Source organism: Coffea arabica, chromosome 6e, assembly GCF_036785885.1.
Source record: "Coffea arabica cultivar ET-39 chromosome 6e, Coffea Arabica ET-39 HiFi, whole genome shotgun sequence".
Taxonomy (NCBI): Eukaryota; Viridiplantae; Streptophyta; class Magnoliopsida; order Gentianales; family Rubiaceae; genus Coffea; species Coffea arabica.
The window spans coordinates 11,581,118-11,605,211 of NC_092321.1; the positions used below are offsets into that span (position 1 = coordinate 11,581,118).

The 24,094-nt window shown below is 36.1% G+C and overlaps 3 protein-coding genes across 6 annotated transcripts; all 3 read right to left on the bottom strand.

Annotated features, from left to right (window-relative positions):
* Window positions 1-323: 323 nt before the first annotated feature.
* On the bottom strand, window positions 324-5,043 carry LOC113695220 (uncharacterized). The gene is made up of 5 exons (XM_027214239.2): window positions 4,890-5,043; window positions 3,589-3,673; window positions 1,697-1,810; window positions 723-824; window positions 324-615 (listed from the first exon to the last, which is right to left on the bottom strand). The coding sequence occupies exons 1-5, from the start codon at window positions 4,991-4,993 to the stop codon at window positions 571-573; spliced, it is 450 nt and encodes a 149-aa protein (XP_027070040.1). The 5' UTR covers window positions 4,994-5,043; the 3' UTR covers window positions 324-570.
* A 10,555-nt stretch (window positions 5,044-15,598) lies between these two features.
* LOC113696354 (uncharacterized) lies at window positions 15,599-16,150 on the bottom strand. Its single transcript, XM_027215780.1, has one exon. It carries the CDS (start codon window positions 16,148-16,150, stop codon window positions 15,599-15,601), a length of 552 nt encoding a protein of 183 aa, XP_027071581.1.
* A 1,628-nt stretch (window positions 16,151-17,778) lies between these two features.
* Window positions 17,779-22,320, bottom strand: LOC113696355 (uncharacterized). Of its 4 annotated transcripts, none has more exons than XM_072055257.1 (3): window positions 21,364-22,320; window positions 20,413-20,498; window positions 17,779-20,227 (listed from the first exon to the last, which is right to left on the bottom strand). In XM_072055257.1, exon 3 carries the CDS (start codon window positions 18,941-18,943, stop codon window positions 17,984-17,986), a length of 960 nt encoding a protein of 319 aa, XP_071911358.1. In that variant the 5' UTR covers window positions 18,944-20,227; window positions 20,413-20,498; window positions 21,364-22,320; the 3' UTR covers window positions 17,779-17,983. The 4 variants fall into 4 exon arrangements, with proteins under 4 accessions (XP_071911358.1, XP_071911357.1, XP_071911359.1 ...); XM_072055256.1 differs by having other exon boundaries at window positions 17,779-20,291; XM_072055258.1 differs by lacking the exon at window positions 20,413-20,498.
* Between the last annotated feature and the right edge of the window lie 1,774 nt (window positions 22,321-24,094).

Genomic DNA, 24,094 nt, shown 5'->3' on the forward strand with positions numbered 1-24,094 from the left:
TAAGGACTGAAGAGGTGGATTAGTTCAAAAAAACATTCAAGGAGGCTATATGAGAAAGTGGCATTTTTATTGAGGGAGTTTTGTTGGAATTAACCGTAAGAAATAAGCACACGCACATGTATGTACATATAGGGGTATATGGAGATTAGAAATCCACAGCTCGTAATAATGGGACACTTTTTCTGTACTCTCAAAAGTAGTACAACGGCGAGTTTGATTCGCGTATGCCAACTTGGGATTGTAATACAGAATAGAAGCGATTTTATAGCAAATGGTTTTTAAACAAAAGATAAAAAAAAAAAAAAAGAAAAAGAAAGAGGACGGAGAATAAAGTTAGTGAATACATTGCCCTCGTATTTGTTCCTAGGAGACAAATTTGGCATCGAAAAGATAGAGAGCCCTGTAGCAAGTTAGGTACATCTGTAGTACGTGTAATGGCACAACACTTACAAACAAGAACATGTAAAAGAATGAATTAAGTACTACAAACACAACAATCAACTGAATAATTTCTGGGCTTCGCTTACAAGAATTTCTTTGAAAGAATTGCTCAGGTGGACTTGGAATGTTCTATCTTGTGAAAAGGCCAACAAATGCAGCCCAGTATCCGGCCAACTGTTAAAAGGAAATAAACAGAGACAGAGAAAATGTGTTCAGCTTTACGAAATTAAGCCCTCTTTCTGAAACTTTCCCTACGAGCGATGCAGCTGAGAATGAGGTACCTGAGATAGAATTCCATGCCCAGTTTGACCTTCAATGACTAATCCAGCAGTCAGACCAAGCATAGCCCAAGCACCATTGATGGCCTCGATTTCTCGACGTCTCTGTAACATATCACACTAGAACAGATTAGAAATCATCTGTACAATCACGGTAGGAAAGATACAAAACAGGTCCAAGGGTACAAGAAAAGCCTTATCAGAAGAAAGGACAAGGAAACAACAGATCGCAAACTCAAATTAATCTTCTTGGAACATGATGGCGTGTCAGAGTCACAACAAACTCACAGCTCATTGTACATATCTATGCCCGTCCAACGACGACAAATCGCTTGTATATATCTGTACCCCTCCGACAATGACAAATCAGTTTTCACGTTTAACACCCTATGAGGCAGGCATCACCTCAAAAATTTCATTTGGAGGCTGAGCCAGAATAGCCAGCAACAAAAGAACTGGAATTGGTTGAAAAACAGCACATCGGGCAAAATCAAAGCAGATAAAGAAAGAAGGGAGAGAAGTCAAAATGTAAGGAAAACGGAAAAGATTACATTTTGAAGATGGAACAGAGAGGGAGAAAGTTGAGCTTTCATGAAGAGAGGTGCCAGGATGAATTTTGCTTAAGAGAAGAAGCAAAAAAGAAAGTTTTAGCATCAGCTAAATGATTTTTGGAAAATAATTAAAACCAACAATATTAGCTTAATGTTGAATAAAAAAAGGACAATATTTGGGTAAATAACCCTACACGAAAGCATGTATCTTACAAGAAATCAATGACATTTACAGGGTACATTTGAATTAGTCCCAGAGAACATATGTGCCTGCATGCACACCTGTATGTTTGAGATAAAGCTAATAAATCCTGTTTTATGGATGATTTTTACTCAATCAATTGCGAATTGGATGAGAAGAAGCAGACAAGCAAAAGTTCCTCACATAGCAAAATGGAGAGTATGCTAACAAGGGGCTGGACTCACTTTTAGTCGCTCTTTAGCTTTAATCTGTACCATTTGCTTTGCTGCAAGCCGCTTGGCTTCCAACGGGTCAACCATGTTCACCACTTTGCTTGAACTTCTTCTTCCTGGAGGCACCTACAAAATCACCAAAAAAAAAAAAATGGGACCGTAAATAATATGGAATCTTGTGGCTTCAGGATATACATCAACAATGCAATGAAACACTGTGCAAAACAGCAATCTAGATACTCTAGACTTCTAGCTTTGACTATGACCCTGCTACACATTCAGTTTGAGCATTGAATGTTTACTGTCAGAAAAAGATGAACTTTGACATTTTGGTTATGTACTAAATCTAGTAGCAACCTTGAAATTCTCAACCAGTTTACCTGAGATGTTTTCAGGCTTGAAAACGTGATGCTGTAGATCTTGATGTCTAAATTACAGATGTGTGAGTGCCAAAAGTTCATTCATTTATAATATGACACTTCTGTCTTCCCTTTAAAAATTTGAGAATTATGCCAAAAGGATCTCAGGTATGAACCTTTTCTTCTTCCTTTTCATAATTTTTTTTGCCTGCTACAAAACATGCACAGCATTCTGCCAAGTTTAAGAGAGACTACATACAAGCTCTTATTTTTCTGTGACTCACACTAAAAACAAATGCAGGTGAGTCTGCTTAGTTTCTCCCAGAGTGTTGTTTGCCAACAAAATAGGTATAGTAGGCTGCACAACAATAATTTCTGAAACGTAAGTGCACAAACAAAGGCCAACTGGAAGATACTTTTGGACAAGTAAACCATTAGATGGAGTAGGATGCATCTTATACCAAAGTCCCTACATAAGGAGGCTGAAACTATGAGGATAAAGAAGTGGTCAAGCTCTAAGCAAATGCCTAAGAGATGACAATTCCATATTTGACTTCTATTGAGAGAGAGAGAGAGATGATGCTCATGGATTTTAAACAAGTGGGATATAAAGAAAATATATCATAGCTGTCCATGTCATTCCTTCATCCCCATAATGGTAAATATAGATACAACATAAGATATCTTTCATGGAAGTTCAAAAGGAAATTAATGAATAAGTTCAGACTACATGATAATGTTAGAATGGGTGTGTAGAACAACAGAACAAGTATTATGTTTGCAAGATGGCAAAGGTAATGGTTATAGAAGATGAAATAAGTTACAACTAGCTGGATATTTTGCAATATCTCCCCAAGGAAGACTGTTAGATAAACATTTATTAGTGGCATTGACATGATAGATGTGGATTACAATATTCAAAGCATCAGGGGATAACAAATTTTTGTAACACATTATCTAAAAAAGGACATGGTAACTAACACCAGCTGAAGAGGAAACAGAAGAAAGTTCATGTAAGAGAGACCACATACAATGAAATGGTTTCATTAAATATCTTCCCCCTAAAATTGCATGAACCTAAAAGCCTTCGTCTTCTTTTCCTTTTTTACTTAATATGAGTCCACCGGTCCAATACTTAGTTCTTTTATCTGGCTCCAAGCAACCCCCAGAATCAGTTTCTCATCATTTACAACAGTTAAAGGATCAGTAGAGTTCAACGTTACCACTGTCTTAGCATACTCCATAATAAGTAGCCTAAAATTCACTTTGGTACAACAAATGACCAAAGAGATGCCTAAAATTCACACTGTCTAATCTTTATATCTAGTGCACTTATTCCTGCTATTTTTGCATATTCATGTACCAATAAAACAGCTGAATTTCAAATAAAAATGTGTCTTGGATTACTTGAGCCTCACTCTGAAAACATACCCTTCCAAATATACTCTTTCAATAGGACACCGAGGATATACCCACAAACATTTGTGTGCATATTGAAACCAAACAGATTGACAGGATAATGTGGGAGCCTTAGGTGATGCATACATTAGGGTTCGCCAACACGCGAATTGGTCGAATCTTCCTACTTTGCAAGCTTAGTATTGCATCTTGTCCTCTTCTCAATCCCCATCTAGAAAGAGAGTAAAGAATGAAAGGAGAACAATATCAAATAAAAAACTAAGACATTTCTTCATTTTATAACAACCATTGTTACAGATTCAGAAAGTGTAAATAAGGTCCTAGAAATGTCACAAATTTTCCAAGCAATTTCTTACAGAAAACTACAAAAATCTGAATGGATTCTCAATAAATACAAGACAGCAAGAGATGTCATAAATTTTTTTAACTCATGGTAGTTTCCCACACTCACAGCGGACTTCCATCCTTTTTTCCTAAGAAATATGAAAAAGGAAGGATTTTTCCGATCAAAACAACACAGTTTGGTGCATTATTCTTGGTCTAGTGTGGATAAGACTTTCTTGAGTATCTGCCTACCAAGATTGTCACTAAACTTCAATTAGACCACCAAATAATCAAACCTAAAGTTTTTTTAACACTGCCTGCACTTCTTAGCGTTTAATAAATTGGGTAACAACTTCTCACCTGTGACTTCTAAATTAAAAATAACTTGATCCAAGCAATTCTAACTGACAATTTACCATGTCATACACAGAGTTGCTAGATTAACAATGTTTCTAGCATTGTCGAATAGACTACCAACATCTTCTTGTTTAGAAGAAGTTTCATGAGATTCGGTTAGCTAAAACCAAAAAAAACTCCAATTCATAAGGTCAAGATTGACACCGGCAGACCATCTTAACAGCATATACAACTCATGCTCCAAAAATGAATACATTCTCCGTGTACTTACTTCACACTGTCTCAACTCCAAAACACAAAACTTACCCAGAAAAGACTACAGAAAATTAAAAGCAAGTAATTCACAGGTCAGAAACAATCAAAAGCAGGATAATAGTAAATACAATTTTCCAGACAAATATCCATATGAGCCCTGTCTATTACTCCCTTAACTAAAATCCAAAATCCACAAAGTACGTAGTTAGGAATACGAGTGTTGTATTCAGTTTCTTAGTATCGTTGCGGTAAAGAACAAATTTTTGCACAAGTCAGAACTGATAAAAGATACTAGTTGCTCTTTCTCTGAAGAAATGATAAAAATGGATTCTTGCCTCGAATAAATCGACCCAAAGTGAAAGAGGGATATTCTTAAGGTACCCACTGCAGTGTTTTACTATATCCAAACCGATAATTAATAGAAAGATTCAAAAACTAACCAAAACTTGAAAGAGATGAGGCAGTAGACAAGTGGGATGTCTCAAATATACCTGAAATCAGAGGAAGAACGGATGATATCAATGGGAGCTAAGTGTTGTGGGGCGAGCAAGGAGAGACCCTTGTTCATCACCTGCATTGTCCAGCAACACAGCATCCTTGCCGAACTTTTTCCCTCCGAGGGCTGAAAGTTTATTAGTTTTATGGGACAGCAGGACTAGGTATTTTCTGGATGAGGGCCTCAACAATAGGTAATTTACGGTGGAAATTCCAGAATAAAAATATTGGTGAGTTAAAACGTGAAATTTTTTTTTGAAAACACCGTCATAATTATTTATTTTTAAATTGGATTGTTACTTCCTTCATTGACACTATATAAGTTATCGAGTGTCTAGATAGATAATACATGTAAAATGTTTAAAGGTTAATTCTTACAAATTTAGGGTCCATATTTATTAATAATGTTTCGTGCAATTGGAACAAGCAATTACTGAGACCCCAGTCACATATCTTCTTGCCTAATTGATAGGGATATAATTATGCATTTTATTTGTGGTTATTTGGTCTTAATCGAAGCACTGGATTGGAACCTTGAAACAAAAGTTGTGGGCCTCCTAACCCTTTGAAGACTACTGGCGGCTACAAAAGGCGAAAAAGGACCAAAAGAAAAGGGAATTCACGTTTTGTGATTTGAGAGATTAGCTCTAGTTTTCTTATTTTTGTTCCCTAGCCGTCAGACGTCGGGAGACTTTTTTCGTTTTCGCACTTGGTCTTGGATTTTTCTTCTCTCGGCTTTTGCTTTATCATTGTGAGTGGCTTAGCGGCCGCATTGTTTTTCACTTCGTCTTGGGTTCAGCAAAAACTTCATGAAAACTATGAATTGCTCCGTCGTTATGTGGCAAGGCTGAATCTTTTATCTAGTTGAGGAATAAATCAAGGATTGGAGCACCATAACTGTGAGATCGTTTTAATTGTTTTATTTTTGATTTATATGTTCATGGGTATTTGATTATTCTCTATTTTTCCCTGAGTTATTACTGTTTAGATTTATTGGATAATTAGGCCTGTTATTCGATTGTCTAAATAATTGATAGCCAATTAGGATGTTGGCGCGTCGCCTTTAAGTATCTTGATTAGTGGCAAACGAGACAATTTCACCGCCTCGCAAGCGGTTTAATTTGGATCGTGGGGATAATTAATCTAGCCTAAATAAACCCGCATGTGTGTTTGTCATCTAGAATTGGGTCTTTCTAATTCCTAATGCTGTGGCTACATTAAATCTTGTGAGCATTCCTGGGGTTGTCTAATCACAAGAGGGTAGTTTATGAGCGTCTCTTGACTACCATAAAATTAAGGAAAGATTGGTGGTTGGGTGCGTCGCTTGACCACTATAACCAGTTTATTCGTGAGTATATGAATTGTCCCTTGTATCTGTGATCAGTTGTGTGCTTCGGTGCCAAGATTAATTCCTTGACTAGGTTGTTTTAATTAATTGTTATTTGTGTAGTTTGGTTCCTGCTATCTTAATCAACTTTAAATTTCAGTTTTTATTCCTTTCTAATTAGTTGGTACTACTGCTAAAAATCCCCCCCATTTTCCTGTGTGATTTGCCTACCTGTTCCCTGAGGAGACGACCCTACTCACCACTATACTCATTCAGTTTTGGTAGTAGGTCTAATATAAATTTTATTTTTGGTGGTTTGACACCCACCACTAATATTGGGATTCGTCAAAACAAGTTTTTTTTTTTTCCTCTTACTTATTTTAAAGACACCATCAGATATTATTCAAAGTAAGTGTCCACCACAAGACTTGTGCCAATGGCTAGCACCAAAGGGAAATGGGTAAAATCGGAACCAAGTAATTAATCACTTATTCCACTCAGGAGTCAGGACTAGAGCCTCGAATGATTGAAAATGAAAGAAGGCCTATTTTGAAAACTTGACAATTGAAAGGGGTAATGAATATAGAGACAGAAAATTGCAGGGGGTTAATCATATATAACCAAACTTTGGGTCTAGATTTTGGTGGTAGTTACTGTAGATAATTCTTCAACGGCTGGATCCGTATTGGATTTAGAAGCCTACTATTTTGCTTCACTCGAGTCCTTATTTGCTGAATTCCTTTTCTTTTTTGAGGCCTAATAATAACTCTATTTGGGAGAATGGTCCTATCATAAATTCCAGCCACGTGTGTACTTATCCTCCACTTGAATAGCGACAAGTTTTGACTTTTGTTTTTTTGTTTTTTTTTTTTGGTGAAAAGTTTTGACTTTTGTGTTGCAGGGGATATGAACAGCAAAGGAATGAAGAGACTTTGTGAATTCTAGGAAAGTGAAAGTAGTTTCTTTTGTATGTTTTGTCTGGAAATTTTCTATTCAAGTTTCACTACTAAGTTGTGAGTTTATTTAACCCATTAGGTGTGAGGCATACTTGTAATTTGAATAAGGTTTATTATACTTTGAATCGGTTAGGGTTAGAGACTAGGACAACTATTTCAGTGACTATATAAACAAAATAATTTTTAGATCTAAATAAGGTTAATTTAAAAATTTTTTAAATCTTTTTCGAATGCTATGGTAAATCTTTTAATTTTTAATAAGATAGAAGTAAATATTTTATTTCTCTAAAGGTGATTATAACCATGATGAAAATCTGGGCAATTTTTTGAGGGCCATTCTAAAAGAAAAGGAAAGATTCAAAAAAAAAAAAAAAATTTAGAGAGTGCAATTGTAAAGAAAAAAAACAATTAAAATCTTGTACTAGTCAAGTTCACATTTTTCAGAAGTTGAATTGCCCACCCTCATTGTAACATAACGGGCTTTGCCCCTTGTCGGTGATCATTGCTAAATACCTGACTTTTTTTTTTTGGAATAAAATATCATAATTTTATTAAAATATGTACTAATGACAAAATACATCATCAAACATACATAGATATCGAAAAAAGAGATCTAAAGGATATATACTACAGATCTGAAAAATAGATAAAGATTACGGAATAAATCTCTAAAAAGGACTTCAAAATATAAGATAATAATTATAATCCAACGTGCATGTCTTCAATCGTTAAATTTGTTAATTAACTATTTCAAATCTGGATATTATCGTGAATAGATCCAAGAAATTTCATATTTGATAATTAAAATCTGAAAAAACTCAAAATCTAATAAAAAAAATGGAAAAAATCTACCTAAATCATGTCTTTACAAGAATCTTCTTGCAACCTCCTCAAAGAGTTGCGCCACACAAATTGAGAAAACGTCTTTCTTGTTAGAAAGCTGAACGTCAATCGGTTGCCTTTGTAAGTCTTGCTTTTCAGTCGACTGTCTAAACACCCAATTTGGTGATTTAAAATGAAAATAATGGGATGAAATGAGTTTAGACGTCATAAGCAAATCATTAGCAAATTAAAGATTCCCATATCAAGTTCCAATTCACTAGCAATTCTCGGGAATTCTAGAATGCTGAATCAAATCCCCATGAACTAATTGATCAAAAAAGTAGAGTGTTGTTATAAGTACTTGAAGATTGCAAGCTAGACATTTGTAAGACAGATTAGATTCTAGCTGCTTTTTCTTTTTGTGTGTAGGCGTTAGTTGTTTTCTGGCCTCCAATTAACTGCTTTTTGGTTAATCATGATAGCTGAGAATATTGAATTTCTCATACAAAATGGCCTGCAATCAGTATTACATATGATACAAGAAGTCGCTCCAATTTTCTATCTAAAATTCTGCATCAGCAATGGTAGGAGCATATAGCCTTGCATTCTCCACCTTTGCATAGCTCCTTCTGCATTCATGGTAAAATAATGTGTAGACCACAAAATAAAAATGTATCATCAGGCAATATGACCAAATTCTTGGAACACTAATGGCCAAACCAACCAAATTGGCATAAGCTTCCAGGAAAGAAAATTTCTGATGCATTGCACCCGAAGCAAGCACCAGAAGCATCATTAAAACAAATCCCTGCAACTTTTTGACTTTCCTGAGCTCAGAATTGGCAACATGGATAGCCTTCAGGCCAGACAAGTTTTCCTCCATCACAGAAACCACAAGGCTTAGCATCCAGAGAGCACAGATACGAACACAACACACCACACCTAAAACCACCAGTATCCAATACATGGTAGTGAAAAGAGGACCTTCAGTCATGACTCCAATTAATCCAAACATGACTAGTAAGAGGATTGCGCTTGCCAAGCTGATCAGAATCATCCAAATGCTTGTTTTCAGAGGCCTTTTCCAGCTTCCTAGTCCCGTGACTCTGGACAGCATTTCTTTTACGCTCAATGCTTTTGCATCATTATTAGTACAGGCTTCGTACGTAGAATGTACAGAAGCTGCTACTGAAAACATGAAAACAACACACAAGAAAGACAATGTTGCAAATTTGTAATTGAGAAGAAAACGAACATCTCTTACAATAGCTATGTATATGGTCGGATCAGCTTCAGTGATTCGGACTTTTGTGGGCACAAGTAGGAAATTGGCTACTAAATCTCTTAAAACAGGTCGCAATACTAGATGATCAGCCAATCCCACCAGGGAATATAGGGAAAACATGACGAATGTGATAAAAAATGCAAGCCTCCCATTTGCATTGATGGTGATCTTCAAGGCATTCCTCAGAATCAGAGAAATGGATAAGCAAGATTTTTGTACTTTCTTGATGGTTTGGGCTACTATCTCTAGTTGTTTGTCCATCTGGTTATTTTTCTGGGAGTGTGTATGAATACTCTATGCATTTGACGTGTTAATGCTAAAGCTTTTATAGAGGAGCTCCCAAGGGGTTGCGGTCTTTGAGAATGGATTTGTTGTTTCAGACCTTCTCAAGTCGATGCTTTTTAGCCTATTGGGTCCTTCTCAAGTCAATGCTCTAAAGTCTACAAGTCGATGCTTTTTTAGCCCATTGGGCTTGCTTCTTATTACTTTCCTGGAAGTTGATGTGCTACACTTCTTTCGTCCAGTCAACCATTTCTAGATCTTAACCCAGCGCAGTAATTTTCTTTTTATTAGTGTAACTTTTATTACAAATCAGAAAGAGCATAAAAAGCCCAAATACTAGTGGAAGATTTCAGATAGAAAAAAATCACAAGCTAACTCAACAAGAAGATTTCAGATAAAAAAAAAAAATCACAAGCTAAGCTTAATTCTCAATTTCTTCTATTCATATTTACCTTCCTCCACATAATGGCAACAGCTCGAACATCCAAAATAATCTTTGCAAAAACCCAGTGCATTAACAAGATTAATTTGAAAAATACAAAATAAAAAAATGTTTTGTCACATGTATATCATTAAAAAAAAAAGTATTCTTAGAAGGTAACTTTAAATACAAGGGTTGACATTTTTCTTATGTAATGCTCGCACACTGGTTTTGAAATGCTATCCAATGGGAATTCTCTATGTACTTTCCAAATAATGAAATTTATTATAGTATTCAGAAACTCACATGAACAATAACATTGAAATGCTTTTCTTAAAAAAAAAAAAAGAATATGTGGATTTAATTCGGGCACAATTTTTTTTTTTCCTTTTTTGGTCACTAATAATGCATATAAAGTCACTTAATTCTTACGCAGCATCTAAAAGTTTACAGAGTGTCACCGAGCATTCATGTGAGATTAAGGGAATGTGACCAGGTCTCATAACTTGGTAGTGGTTCAAACAAGACAGGTAAGCAAGAATTATAACATTTAATTTGTTCGTTTACTCTAATTTACTATATATAAGATATTCCCAAATAAAATAAATTAAAATTACTATTAGACATTATGGTTTGACCATTCATACCAGAAGATGAAGGGGAATATTCAACAGTTTTCTTAACTTATTGTGCGTGTTATGCAAGAACTCCAATCGTCAAATTATAATAGGTGACCGAAATTACCGTAACCAATATAAAAAAAAAAGTCTCTACGTTGTTTGGAATTCCAACATAGTCCAATTCCAATAAACTTTTTTCAAAAAATAAAAAATAGAAAAAGAAACTTTCCATTCATGCAGGTCAATGTTTCTTACGAGTAATTTAAAAGAAGGGTGCACAAAAGAAAGAAGAGAGAATGTGCACTCGGAACTTTCCCTATTATTGTATGCATTGCATGAGGAGATGGGCAACTGAGTGGGGCAGCTTCTAGATGTTTGCCAATAATGTCTTCTTCACTGTCAGAAGTCAGAACTAAGGTATTCTGCAACAGTTTAGGTAAAGGACGTTAATTCTTTGCCTTCGGTCAAGTAGTGATGGTGATGACAATTATTGGATGCATCGTACTATCACAAAGGATGAAAGATGAGAACTGCTCACAACGCGGTTCATGGCAAACTTTGAGTGGTTTTTGAGCAACCAGAGTGGACCATCTCTGAGTAAATTTTGGAAGCAGTAAATAATTGAGAAATATTAAATTACTAACAAAGAAAAAAAGAATAACCCGTTTCCTCAGACTTTCTTTTTCGATTCCTAAACTCTAATTAGTTCCTTGGAAAAGATGTTTGTTAATTAGTTAAGCTTCTGCAGTTTCAAGGACAGAAAATTGTTAATTCAGCCCTCAACTTGTGGAAATCCATTTGCGTTGCATTTTTTAATAAAATTTTTTATTATTAGCATTTGTCCGATGAGATTTATATGAGATAAAAGACGAAAAAAAAAGTAATTAGAAAACGTATGCAAGAAAGAATACAAAAGTGATTGTAAATGACGATCAAATAATCTTTTTTCCCTATCCTCTTCATTTGTTAGTATTTGTAGCAAGTAAAACTTTGGGAAGTAAAAAAAAAAAAAATAATAATAATAAAGCTTAGGAAAGTGTAAGACATTTTTTATATTTTGTTTCTTTTGTGTGTTTGTTTAAAAAGTTAGAGAATTTATTCTTATTGATCTTCGTGCATCTTTCTTTCGTCCTACAAAATTTGAAAGATTTCGAAATAAGAGTTTTCACTAAGGATTGCTAGCTTCCTATGTCCTCTAAATTTATTCTTGTTAATCTCATACTACATAGGAAAGTAACTTTTACCCTTTTATTACCTCACATCTTTCTTGGCCTTCACCTTTCCAAATAACTTTCCTTCTTCTATTAAAACGTAGCCTTCATTCAAACACAAGTTGATGAACGATTGCACATCTCACAAGGAAAATTGCAGCATGACTGAATAAGGAAAATTGCGGTATAAGCACAGTTAATATTACGTTATTAGGAATCGTACAAATGCTCTATGAACTTGACACAAAATGAAATATCCATGAGTAACTAAGATTAAGTAACTGAAAAAAAGAAAACCAAGATGAAGTATTTGACCGTGTGTGGCTAGGTGGTGGTTGTTTTAGTAGACTTGCATTTCCCTTAGGACTAGATTAGAAATGTTTGCAAGATTCTCGTGTCCTTGGTTTCTCATGGAAAGTATATTATTCGTAATTCTTCCGAAAATTGTAAGCTTGTCTACTGAGACAGAGATCGAAACAACAAATACCAGGCACGAAGCAATACACAAATACAGCCCTCTTTTGCTGGTAATATTACACAACGGCTGAGCCATTATTCATACAAAAGGTTTGGTACATCGACAAAGACAAGAAGTAGATCTGGCTGCAAATTTCACACTAAAATTCTGCAATTGCAGAGATAGGAGTATACAGAGCTGCGTTCTCCTCCGCCTGCTGCTTCTGCTTCAATTCATGGTAAAACAGGGTATACACCGCAAAAACAAACAGTTTCATCAGGCAATATGGCCAAATCTTCAGAGTACTGATTGCCCCACCAACGAATGCTACTTTCTCAGCCATGGCGAGAGATGCCAAGAGAGCAAAGGTCATATGGATCGCTGCACTGATTAATATCAAAAGCACCATTAGACCAAAACCCTTCAGCTTTTTGCCCTTCATCAGCTCATTGGCTTGGTAGATCGCCTTCAATCCGGAGAAGTTTTCTTCCAGCACGGAAACCACAAGGCTGAGCATCCACAGAGAAAAGACTCCGACATAATAGAGAGCAGCAAAAACCAGCACTGCCAAACTCAGATAATTTGAAACAGAACCTTCAGTCATGACTCCAACAACTCCGACTGTAAAGAACAACAGTGCTGCACTTGCCAAGCTGATGATAACCATCCAAATACTCGTCTTCAAAGGCCTTCTGATTTTTCCCCTCAGACCACACAACATATCTTTTAGGCCCAACTGTTTCGCAGTATGGGCTTCATATGTTGAATGCACAGAAGCTGCAACTGAAAACATCAGAACAACGCACAAGAAAGCCCATTCCACGAATTTGAAAGCGAGGATAAATCGAAGATCTTTGAGAAATGGTTTGTATAAGGCCAGATCAGAATCCGTGAATGAACCATTTTTGGGCAGGAGCTTGGAGTTGGCCACAAAGCTCGATAATACAGGATCTAAAACAAGATGATCGGCAAATTTCATCAGGGAATAGTAGGAAAACATGATGAAGGTGATAAAAAGCACGAGACTCCCATTTTTTATGGTGATTTTGAAGGCTTCCTTTAGCAAAGAAGGCTGGTATTCTCTCTTGATGTAGAGCACTACTGTATTCAACTTTTTCTCCATCGGTATTCCTTGGGAGAGTTATGGGGATATCAGATGTGTGAAGCTTTTTTATAGAGGGATAATATGATTTTAAAGGATTCAATGTGTGACTATGGTAAAGCCTTCTTAACTAAGGTAAGCCTTTTCTGATCATAAACAAAGATAAGCCTTCTCAGGTATCAGTTACCATAGTTAAAGACTTTGTTCCCATCTAGTATTTCTTGGAGAAAAAGCTCAGGTCAACGCTGGAATTTCCAGGAGATTTGTCCCACATTAATTTCATGGAAATTGATATGTTTGTCTGTTTTGGTCCACACGGCAGCGGTTTGCCAAAGGCTGTCCGTTTCAGATTACATATAATTAAACAACCTCTTATTTGGAGGCAACTTGACTGGCTGGTAACTTGGCTTACATTTTTCTTTGAACGGAGCTTTCTAGATAATAAACTAAAAGAAATTGAAAATACAGTAATTAATATGATAATGACCAAGTCACAGATGATATGATACGCACAAATGACAAAACAGATCTGGGGACGGTTAATCCAAAGATGATTTTCGCGAGTAGACTTGACTCAACTCTCAAGGCCGTGTGTGCAATAACATGTTGAGAATCCTTTTAGGAATCATTTTGAGCAAATGAGTTAGTTTTACGTGTGCGCTTTTGATTGGATATATGTTTGAATTACACATGAGCACGAATAAAATAAAATAAAAAATAATAATAAGCATAGTCAAGAAGACAATTAACATCAAATTCATTGTTGAAAGTCACATAATATTACGATATTGAGTGCTCAAAGCTCGGTAAATTGCTTTTGTTATCGACATATTCACAATTTGAAGATTAGTTGTTTGCACAGAAAAATCTAATAATTGACGGATTCAACGGTATGTTTAGTAACAGTCAAATGCAATTTCTTCTATTCATCTCTTTCTAGAGACGTTCGAATTCTCTGGTCCAATAGATCTGTAAACCTAATCCATATAGACAACGTACACCGCCCTCAACACGGTAAAGTGGCCATTCGAACAAAGGACAGTCTTCTGGTGCCTTGGTAGCATCACTGTTTGAAGATGCAAGATTGCTGAAATAGTAAGAATTTATGGAAGTTCGGCAAGATTATTTGTTTGGATATCACATTATTTGCAAAAAAGTTACTTGTTTACGTCACAAACACGTTTTTCAATCAATTTTTTTTTCTTCTCAATTAACTTCATACATCACATCATAATAAATGGTAGAAGAGATTATATGTTATTAAACCCAACCCGACAAGAAATTCGGCAAATGGATTGAGTCAATGGATCACTGGTTGAACCGATGATCATTAATTTAATATTTATAAATATAAATAGCAATTTTAATATACATAAAATATACAATAAAGTGCTTTTAGATACTAATAATTGTACTTAGAAAGATATATAATGAATATATAGAAATTATTAGAAGATTTAATTTCATTTTATCGTACTTTTACATAAATAAACAATATAGTCAAGTATAAAACAAAATTATATCACTTGTTTTAAAAAATATAGCATTAGTTTTTCATTATTTTACTTTTAGTTTAAAAACAAAGTAATTTTCTAGAACTCAAATATTGTCAGTCTAAAATTAAAAGGATTAATTGTAAAATAAAAAAGTAAACAAGTTTATTAAAAAAATATTTAATTATCAAATAAAAATTAAGCAAGTGGTAAAGTTTTATGCACATTTAAATGAAGATCCAATTTATGAATCTTATTAAAAGTGTGTGTGTATATATATATAAATATAGTTTACAATTGTAAAAAAACTAAATGAATAAACTGCATAAATTGAAAAATTGGATGGATTTTCAGTTGAGCCATTGGGTCAAATGGGTTTATTCGCGTTTGATCAGGTCAATTCTTTGTCCGGTCAAATTAGAGACTCCGTTTGATCTTATACCTGGGTCATACGGCAAATATCGTATTCAAAATGTAACCCAGAATCGATTTTCCCTGGATGAGTTCTGTTGCTTTTTTCACTGCCTTAATCCCGTAACAATTTTCTTCCATCACTGAGATCACTATGCTCAAAGCCCAGAAGACCGATGTGTGTAAATAAACGACATTGTAGAAAACAATGCACGCTAAGTAAAAGGTAAAGAAGGCAACAGACCCAAAATACAGACTTCCAGGGCGAGCCAAAGAAAAAAGACAGTAAATGTAGCCCAAATCAAGACCTATGGTACCTTAAAATCCGACTATCAACGCCCTTTTCCAGGATCTCAGTACAAGTAAAATAAAGTCCTTGGTGCTTAATGTCCTTTCAGTATATGAAATGGCAGACACCAGAATGGTTGAAATTATGGAGAAGAGGGAGATGATACAGTAGGCAAGAATCAAAGTAGCACCAACAACTTGCCAGAGGCCGAAATCTTCTTTGAGACGGGCGAGTATGGTCAAGAAATCAGCTCTATTGGTGCTGGTTAAAGGTATGAAAGACTGCCTCATGAGCATGTCGCTTAACATTGATTTGCAGGAGAAATTGAAAACCAAGAAGAAGAGGGAGGAGAAAAGAAGAGCAGGTGTAATGGTTAATGCTATGAGCTTCCCATTTTTGGGGAGAAGTTTGATTGAGTCTTGCAAAACCACCGCAGCAGAAACAAAAGGCTCTAAAACTTTCATTGCCAGCTCTCTTGAAGGTTTCAAGTTTTTTTGGGCAACTTGTAATTTGCTTTTTCTGTAAAAGTTGCACCAGATAGATGAGATATGTGAATTAAGTTGAACAAGTCCCCACGCCATGGACGCTTGAGAGTTGGCACATGGCTTGATCCTGGAAAGGGGGTTGAAGGGCCAACACTCGCTTTCGTAATAAAAGTCCATGATACGAATTAAGAGAGCCTAGTCACGATAAAGAATAGAAGAATAGTAATCAGAATAAAAAAGTCTTTAATTGCAAAGTATTTTACATAAAAAAAAAGGAAAATAAAAAAGGATTCTGTCACCTGGTCTACTCAACCCACAATTGCTGACAATCTTAGGTTAAGATTTCGAACTTGCCCGAAGAGTTTTCTTCTTTAATAAATGAGCGCGATGTAGTATATGTTGTAATTATTAGTTGCCGCATGCAGTTAAAGATTGTAGACAATAAGAACTTTTCCTGCAAATTCATATTGACTTGGCCTTATTTCTGTACAGTTACAATAGTAAAAAAGTGATTCTATTTTCCACCCTTCAACTATATTTAAATTCTCATTTTGGTCCTTAAATTTTAAAGTAGGACGCGTGCCTCACATTAAGATAGTTAGAAACTAAAGTGAGAATTCAAGTATAATTGAAAAGCACTGAGCTAAGCTCAGTGGCCACCAGGTTAGAGGGTTCAAACCCCACCTGCAGCAATAAAAATTCAAGGATGGTGTCATAGCACCTCCTTAGTTTAGTCAGGTCTACGTACCTACTTGTTAGGAAAAAAAAAAAAGTATAATTGAAAGGTGTCAAGTGAAATTAACCCTAGTAAAAATTTTTCGCTCATAAGCCATTGAACACTTTTCAATAAATTAAACAAACTCTACTTCGTGATGCGATATCCAGAGGCTTTTTTTTTTTTTTTTTTTTTGATGGTTTGGTTTACGCACTTGGCCTAAGCATAATAATGTTTGCTCAAGTTGAGGAGATTGAATTTTCTTAAAACTAAACAACGTACAAGAAAATGTGTCATTTTTCTACCGTCGCCGTTGAGCTTGAGGATTATGAATAATTACAAACACTATCCCAAAATCTATTTGTCAAGCTGAAAAGGCTATGTAGGTTTTCCTGTTTCCTGAAACAAGTACCACGTTAATTGAAAAGGATAACTGGACATATAGCAATAAATTCCATAGCAGATTGAATCAAAATGACTGAAGCACAAGAAATAAACAAGGGTGTCCATAATACAACAGCAGAGATGCAACATGTGAAATGTCAACAAAAAGCTTCTGTGTGCTTTTGTGTCCTTTAATTGTATCTGCATCCTATCTTCATAGATGTATCTAGTAGTCAAGAAACATATAAGCAGTCGGCAATGTTATGGCCACGACATGGTCAGCAGGCACCTGACTAAAGATATTTTATTTGCTGTGTTTTCTACGGTATACTCAGCGGTCAAGGCAGAAACAGTCATAATTGTTGACATGTTTTAAACCAAGCAACATTTGAAAATTTATTTAGTAGATTTAGAAATATATTTTTTATTTGGTAACTATAATATTAGGTTTGGTGTCGCAGTTGGTTTAAAAAATAGGTTGAGCCGTGTTTATGTATTATAATTAGAATATGATTTGTGGCTATGTTTCGGGAAATTCCGTTGAGTGATTTTTTGTGCTAACAATAATGACTGAGAAATTAGAGTCTCAAAATTGACATAGAATTATCAGCTTAATAGAAACCAGTTACCAAGCAATGAGCAGAACTTTCTTACCTCAACTACTTTATTACATCATAAAAGCAAGGAAATGTAAAAATCAACAAGGGATGTCTAAATGAATGACAAAGATAATATCATAAAATTACAACAACAGCAGATGAAATCTAGGTTGCAATTCATCTAGGTTGCAGCTTTGCAAGTTGCAAGTCTTGTTCATGTCATGCTCGTATTTATGGCATACCAACATCAGCAAGAGGCGTAGAAGATATTTTAGTATACTCAACTTCCCCTTGTAGTTCAATCTCTTCACCATGCTTCTTCTTGCACTGGAAATATAGGACTGTATACCCCACAAATTGTGACAGTCTTAATAAACACGAGACATTCACAAGAAACAATCCGAAAATTGTCTGATTTACCAGCCATTTGTGTCCTCTAATAATCCTGAATCCTTGAAATACAACCACAGATAGCAGAGCAAACATCATATTCAGAACGAATCCCTGAATCTTCATTCCCTGAATCAGATCCCCCGCTTTTCCCAGTGCCTGAATCCCGTAACAATCTTCTTCAATCACCGAAGTCACTATGCCCAAAATCCAGGTGATCGATAGGTACAGATAAACGATGTAGGCAGCAATTCCCACCAAGTAAATGGTGAAGAAGACCTCCTCCATGGAATTACTAAAGAACATCATGACAGGGCTAGCCACGAACAGAACCAAAAATATATAGCCAATATCAAGAAGAGTTGTGTAAAACCCAGTGATCAACGGCCTTTTCCAGGATCTAAGTACTAGGAGAGCGAAATCCTTGTTGCTTAATGTCCTCTCAGTATGCGAAATGGTGGATACTAGAATTGTCGCAATTATCGACAAGAGGGAGATGATATAGTAGCCAAGAATGAAAGTAAGATCAACAACCAGCATAAGGCCGAAATCTTCTTTGAGATGGGCGAGAATGCTGGAGAATTCTGCGCTGTTGGCGCTGGTAAGAGGTAACATAGACTCCCTCATGAGCATATCGCGAAGTAATGATTTGTAGGAGAAGTTGAAAACCAAGAAGAAGAGGGAGGAAAAGAGAAGAGTCGGTAGAATTGTTAAGGCTACGAGCTTCCCATTCTTCGGAAGAAGTTTAATTGACTCTTGCAAAACCATCACAGCAGCACCAATAGGCTGTAAAAACTCCATTGCTGGTTCTCTTCCAAGGACTAAAAATTTTCTTGACAAACTCTGCTTAGCTTTTGTGACTTGCAAGGCATAAACAACTCTTTCGTCTTCTGGTCGTCGTCTGGCTTTGGGATAGTATTATATACTACTACCAAATTCAAGTAGAATAAGTCCTCCCGCAATGGTTGAGACTTTTTTCGCGGAAAGGGAGTTTAAGTTCCACCCTCGGTTTTATAAGACCGGTGACAACTATGGAGGGAAGACTGGGTGTGATTGAGAATAGGTAATATTCGTCGATAATATTGAGACTGGTTGTAATCAGAACCAGAAAGTCTACACAAAACATTAATATTCGTCGATAAAAGATTGAAATCTTTCATCTCGTTCTATTTGTTTGGGATAAAAATGCTTGGGAACCGTAAAGTATTTTAATACTTAACTTTTGATCTCTCATCTATTTTGAGTCTTAAATTAGTCCCTCAATAATAAAAAAGCGTCTAATTTTGATACTTCAGTCCATTTTCACCATCAGATCTGTCAAAATTTTGCCCCTATATCTATCAACTTAAACGGTGAGGATGACAAAAGGATCAAAATTTAATACCCTTTTTTTTTATTGTTAACGGATGAATTGAAGACTTGAAATAGATAATGAGCCAAAAATCAATAATTAGAATAATTTAGAAACTCTTTAGATAGCTTCTTACCCTATTTGTTTGACAGGGTCTACCCTTCCATGAAACGCAAATCACAAAAAAAAAAAAAATCAAGATACCAACCAATTATGCCTTGCGAGTAGGGCGAGTTAGAATTTCCAACTTTTGTGTAAAGGTCAAGATTGTGCCAAAACCATAGAAGGAGAATTCAATGCTCTGTTTCAAGAGGATATAGAATAATTTCAAAAACCTCCCCTTAGAGTTCTAAAAGTTTCACCGAGTTCCCCAAAGGTTTTCAATATTACACCCCCTATTTTTTTTTCCAAGTAAAATTGCAAAACTTTATTGATAGAGAACTGAAACATATGCAAAGTAGCATATACTACAACCCCACCGTTGAAGTAACAAAACATTATATGTGTATAATGAATCCCCTAAAATGGCATTAAGTTTTTTTAACAGAAAAATAAAATAAAATAAAAGAAAAACCCATACCCACTAACATTGAACTTCCCTTCCAGGCTTCCACCACCCAAAGCTACTTCCGTCTCTTTCCCTATGCTCTTCCTTTCTTCATTTTGCCCTCCCCCTAATGGTGGTACAAATTTCAATGGGCGTTGAAGTAGCTAGCTCAATGGTCAGTAGCACGCTGAGGCACAAGGATTAAATCAGCTCATGTCATCTCATTTACAAGCTGAGCTATCAAGAATGCCCTGTTTCATTCCAATTTCACATAAGATGCACAAATGTTTGATGATTTTTCCTCTCCAACATATATTAGGTACGTAGAAAAGTCAGCCTACTGTATGATTAGAGACATTATGCACAGCTTACAATCTGGAAACATAATAATGTTCACCACTGCCAGAAGTTCGTCTCACTTCCAGGTTCCAGCCACTCAGTTGGCCGCAAGATGCTGCCTGGGAAAATTAGTCTAAATTCAGCAACCACCGTCAACAAAATAACACACCATACCATGCAGCAAGAACAGGCATAAACTACTCTAGTACTCTTGCCTCCTCAAATATTATCAAGAGGTGATCCGGTGATTATTTCCGAACTCTGGAGAACAAATTATTATCACCAATTTGTCATTCAAAATAAACCATCATTAGCAACCTTTGCTGACACTCCAGTTCTGTTTCTCTGCTTCGCTGAGTCACTTGCACTTCCCTGTCACCCTAAGGGCACCAATTTATGGTCGACAATTTTTAAGCTCCCACCAGACTGGGACTTCATTTTTAATAAACTACATGATGCCAAAACAGTACTTAGAACATAGTAATTAAAAGTACCTGATCTAACCAACACCTAGAATACAAACTAACCACAGAATATTCGAAGCACCTCCGGACCTACTGTCAGATAATTGACATGAGCCACTGGAACAGAAAAGGGACCAGAATTCAGTTCATTCATATGGTCAATTTTGGTGTTAATTGTAATAAACCTCTCGGTTTAACACTTTAACCTCCTTTACCTAAAATTGATCAAATATAATTTTTTTTTGTACCTTCAATAAATTGCAAGAGTTGTAAAACACTAAAAGCATTTAATCAAGCTCAGAACTTGTACTGATATACCTAAATGGCCAAAACAAGGAGGAGTTATTTAAAATCAAATTGATCAAACTATCCTCCAGAGAAGTATTTAGATACAAAGCTAAACATAACAAGAGTAGATCTTAAAAAAAAAAAAAAAAACACTATGCTAAGTTGCTAACTAAAATTACCCACTTAAGCAGCTCAGCAAAAAGCCTCTCTTATATATTTCTTCTTCACGTACCTTAATTATTTCCTTCATTAAAATCCAAAATTCCAGCATTGCCATCTTCAGGCCCCAACAGGCCACCAAAACTTCCCGTCATCATCACTGTCTCTTGACCTGGAAGCCCCAGAATGGAGCTGAACCCGTGTTCGACAAACAGGGCAGTTGGGCTTTTTCGTAAGCCAATTATCCACACAATTCAGGTGAAATAAATGGTTACAATCCGGCAGCTTCCGGCTAAGCTCTCCCTCCTTGAAACCCTCCAAGCAAATTGCACAATCCATTGTGGTCTGTTCTGATGCAGAGTAGTTAAGGTGCGGGAGGAGGTCATAGAGGTCTTGCATGGAATATAATGAGGAGGTGCGGGAAAAAGATCGGCGGGTTTGCCGGCGTCGGCGGTGGCGGTGGACCGCTGTGGTTGTGAGGAGGATGTGAAGGAGGACCAGGGCAGCGAAGCCTACAAAGATCAGTAACAAAGACAGGATGAATGTCATGATGATCCATTTGAGGAAGAGAAAAAGGAGCTTTCTTGGGGCTGAATCCATCTTTCGTTTTCGATTTTGATGCAATTGATGAGGTGGCGCCGCTGGTGATTGAGGGTCGTTCTGGCCATGTTCATGGGGGCGCCGGTGGTAGTTTCCTGAGATTTCTTGGATGATTGGCATGTGGTGTTGGAATTTGTGAATTCCTCAATTCAAGATTTTAGAAATTCAGAACAAATAAAGTTCGTGACACCTATATATTTGTTGGTCTATAAATATGCAGGAGGAGAAATGGAAACGGAGGTTTTTTAAATGGAATGAAGTGAGATGAGAAGAAAAGAGCTGGAATCTTAGAGATTATTCAAGAGCAAAGGCCCCGTCGGTTTGTTTTGGGTTTTCTAGGCATTTTCTTTTTTGTTCTAGGATGGGGGTTTTTTTATTCCTTAAATTGGTATGTCATAAGGTACAACCAGTAATGAACGAAGTACTATTTGATCTGCAGTGGACAGAGCATGGTAGGTTATACAATTGTTTGGTCAAAAAGGTCGAAGACTTGTTTGGTTTAGGATTAGAAATAATCATAGGATTCCGCAAATCTTTAATAATATCTTTACCCCACTAATACAAAAGTTGATTTGAGCCTTAAAATCATTCAAGTGCTTTGCTGTGAAAGTTATCTGGGCACCAAATGTACTTTTCCAGATAGGATGGCAAAATGGAAGAGCTTTCCAGGCGTTCAATCCGAGGAGGTAAATAGTACCATCCTTTACAATTCATCAATTCGTAACAGTACTCTGTGATTTGTAAAAATGGTAACTTGTCGTCGTGCCACCACAGGCAATTGAAAATCAGCTTCACATGCGAACCACCAAAAAAAGGAAAAAGAAAAAGTATGGTTCATTACTCATTCATTACCTCTTAATGATGAAATTCTTGAGAACCACGCAGTCACGCACACAAAAAAAAAAAAAGGTATTGCTCGTTACTCTCATTCATTACCTCGTAATGATGAAATTTCGAGAATAAGTTGAGCTGTAAATCTTGAATTTATTATCAGAAGCAATCGGCCAAAAAACTAATAAGCCTCTTGATTAGTTTCAGCATACATCAATTAATTTGTTTTTTTTTTTTGGTTTTTGGTTTTTGGCCATATCATCCCCCACCCCTTTTAATACTATCAAGTTTCAACGAACTGTATGGCAGTTCCAGCTTCTCAGGCCTAAAATTGTTGAAGTTTGTTTTTCTTTCTTTCTTTTTTGTTTTTTCATCAGATGCTTGTCGGATTTGATGAACACGGTTCGAGAAAATGTTTGCCAAGCAAACACTCAACTAGTACGCTGATTCGTAGCTGCTGGTTTCTTTAACTGACGCGTCAAGTTGCAGCCCGTTGTTTCCTGGTTGCCAGGGATATGGATGCGGATGAGGATGGAGCATTCACGAGAAAGCGGAAAAGACATCTGCGGGATTGGAATAAATACGTACACATGGTAACAGTTGTAGGTTGTTTCTTTCCGCCCTTTCATTGCCGTCGCAAGTCCCGAAGCTGTGGATGTGATAGCTAATTTGTCTGTTTTTTTTTTTTTTTTTTTTTTTTGGTCAATCGTCAACCCTACTCCTATTTCTACTCTATTCTAACCCCATAGACCCAACTGGACCTATGGGGGGACCGATGGGGACAGAACCACCACCAGACCAGATGGGTGCACCACGCACCCATCTGGATTTTTTGAAGAACCACAACTGTGGCAAATTGGTGGGAGGCAAGGTTCGAACCCTTGCCTCCCACCCCACCAAAGCCTTAAAGGCTTGGTGGTGGCCATCAGCCTAAGGCTGATGGTTAACTAATTTGTCTGTTTACTGGATAGAAAATTTGCATGTCCGCTAGAAGAAATTTAACGTTCATACAAAACGCACTCGGATAGAGCCCATGGTAGTATTCCAATTTTTCACATGATATAGATTTTGTTTCATTATCAGAAAATTGAACTTTTATACTAATTCAAGAAAAAAAAAACAAAAGAACGAAAAATGACTATTATTTTGGGATTGAGAGAGACAGTTCATTTCGAAATGGAAGGCGAGTTTATGGTATTAAAAAAAAAATGCTCAAGTAAACGTGGTGGTTTACGGTCGCATTTACATCGAATATGTAATAGTTGTATTTTTTTTTGAGATAAAATAGAAGCTAGTATTATTAATAAACTAGTCAGAAATCGTATAAATTAATGTCAAAAAATATATAAAACATGGCATACAAATCTATAACT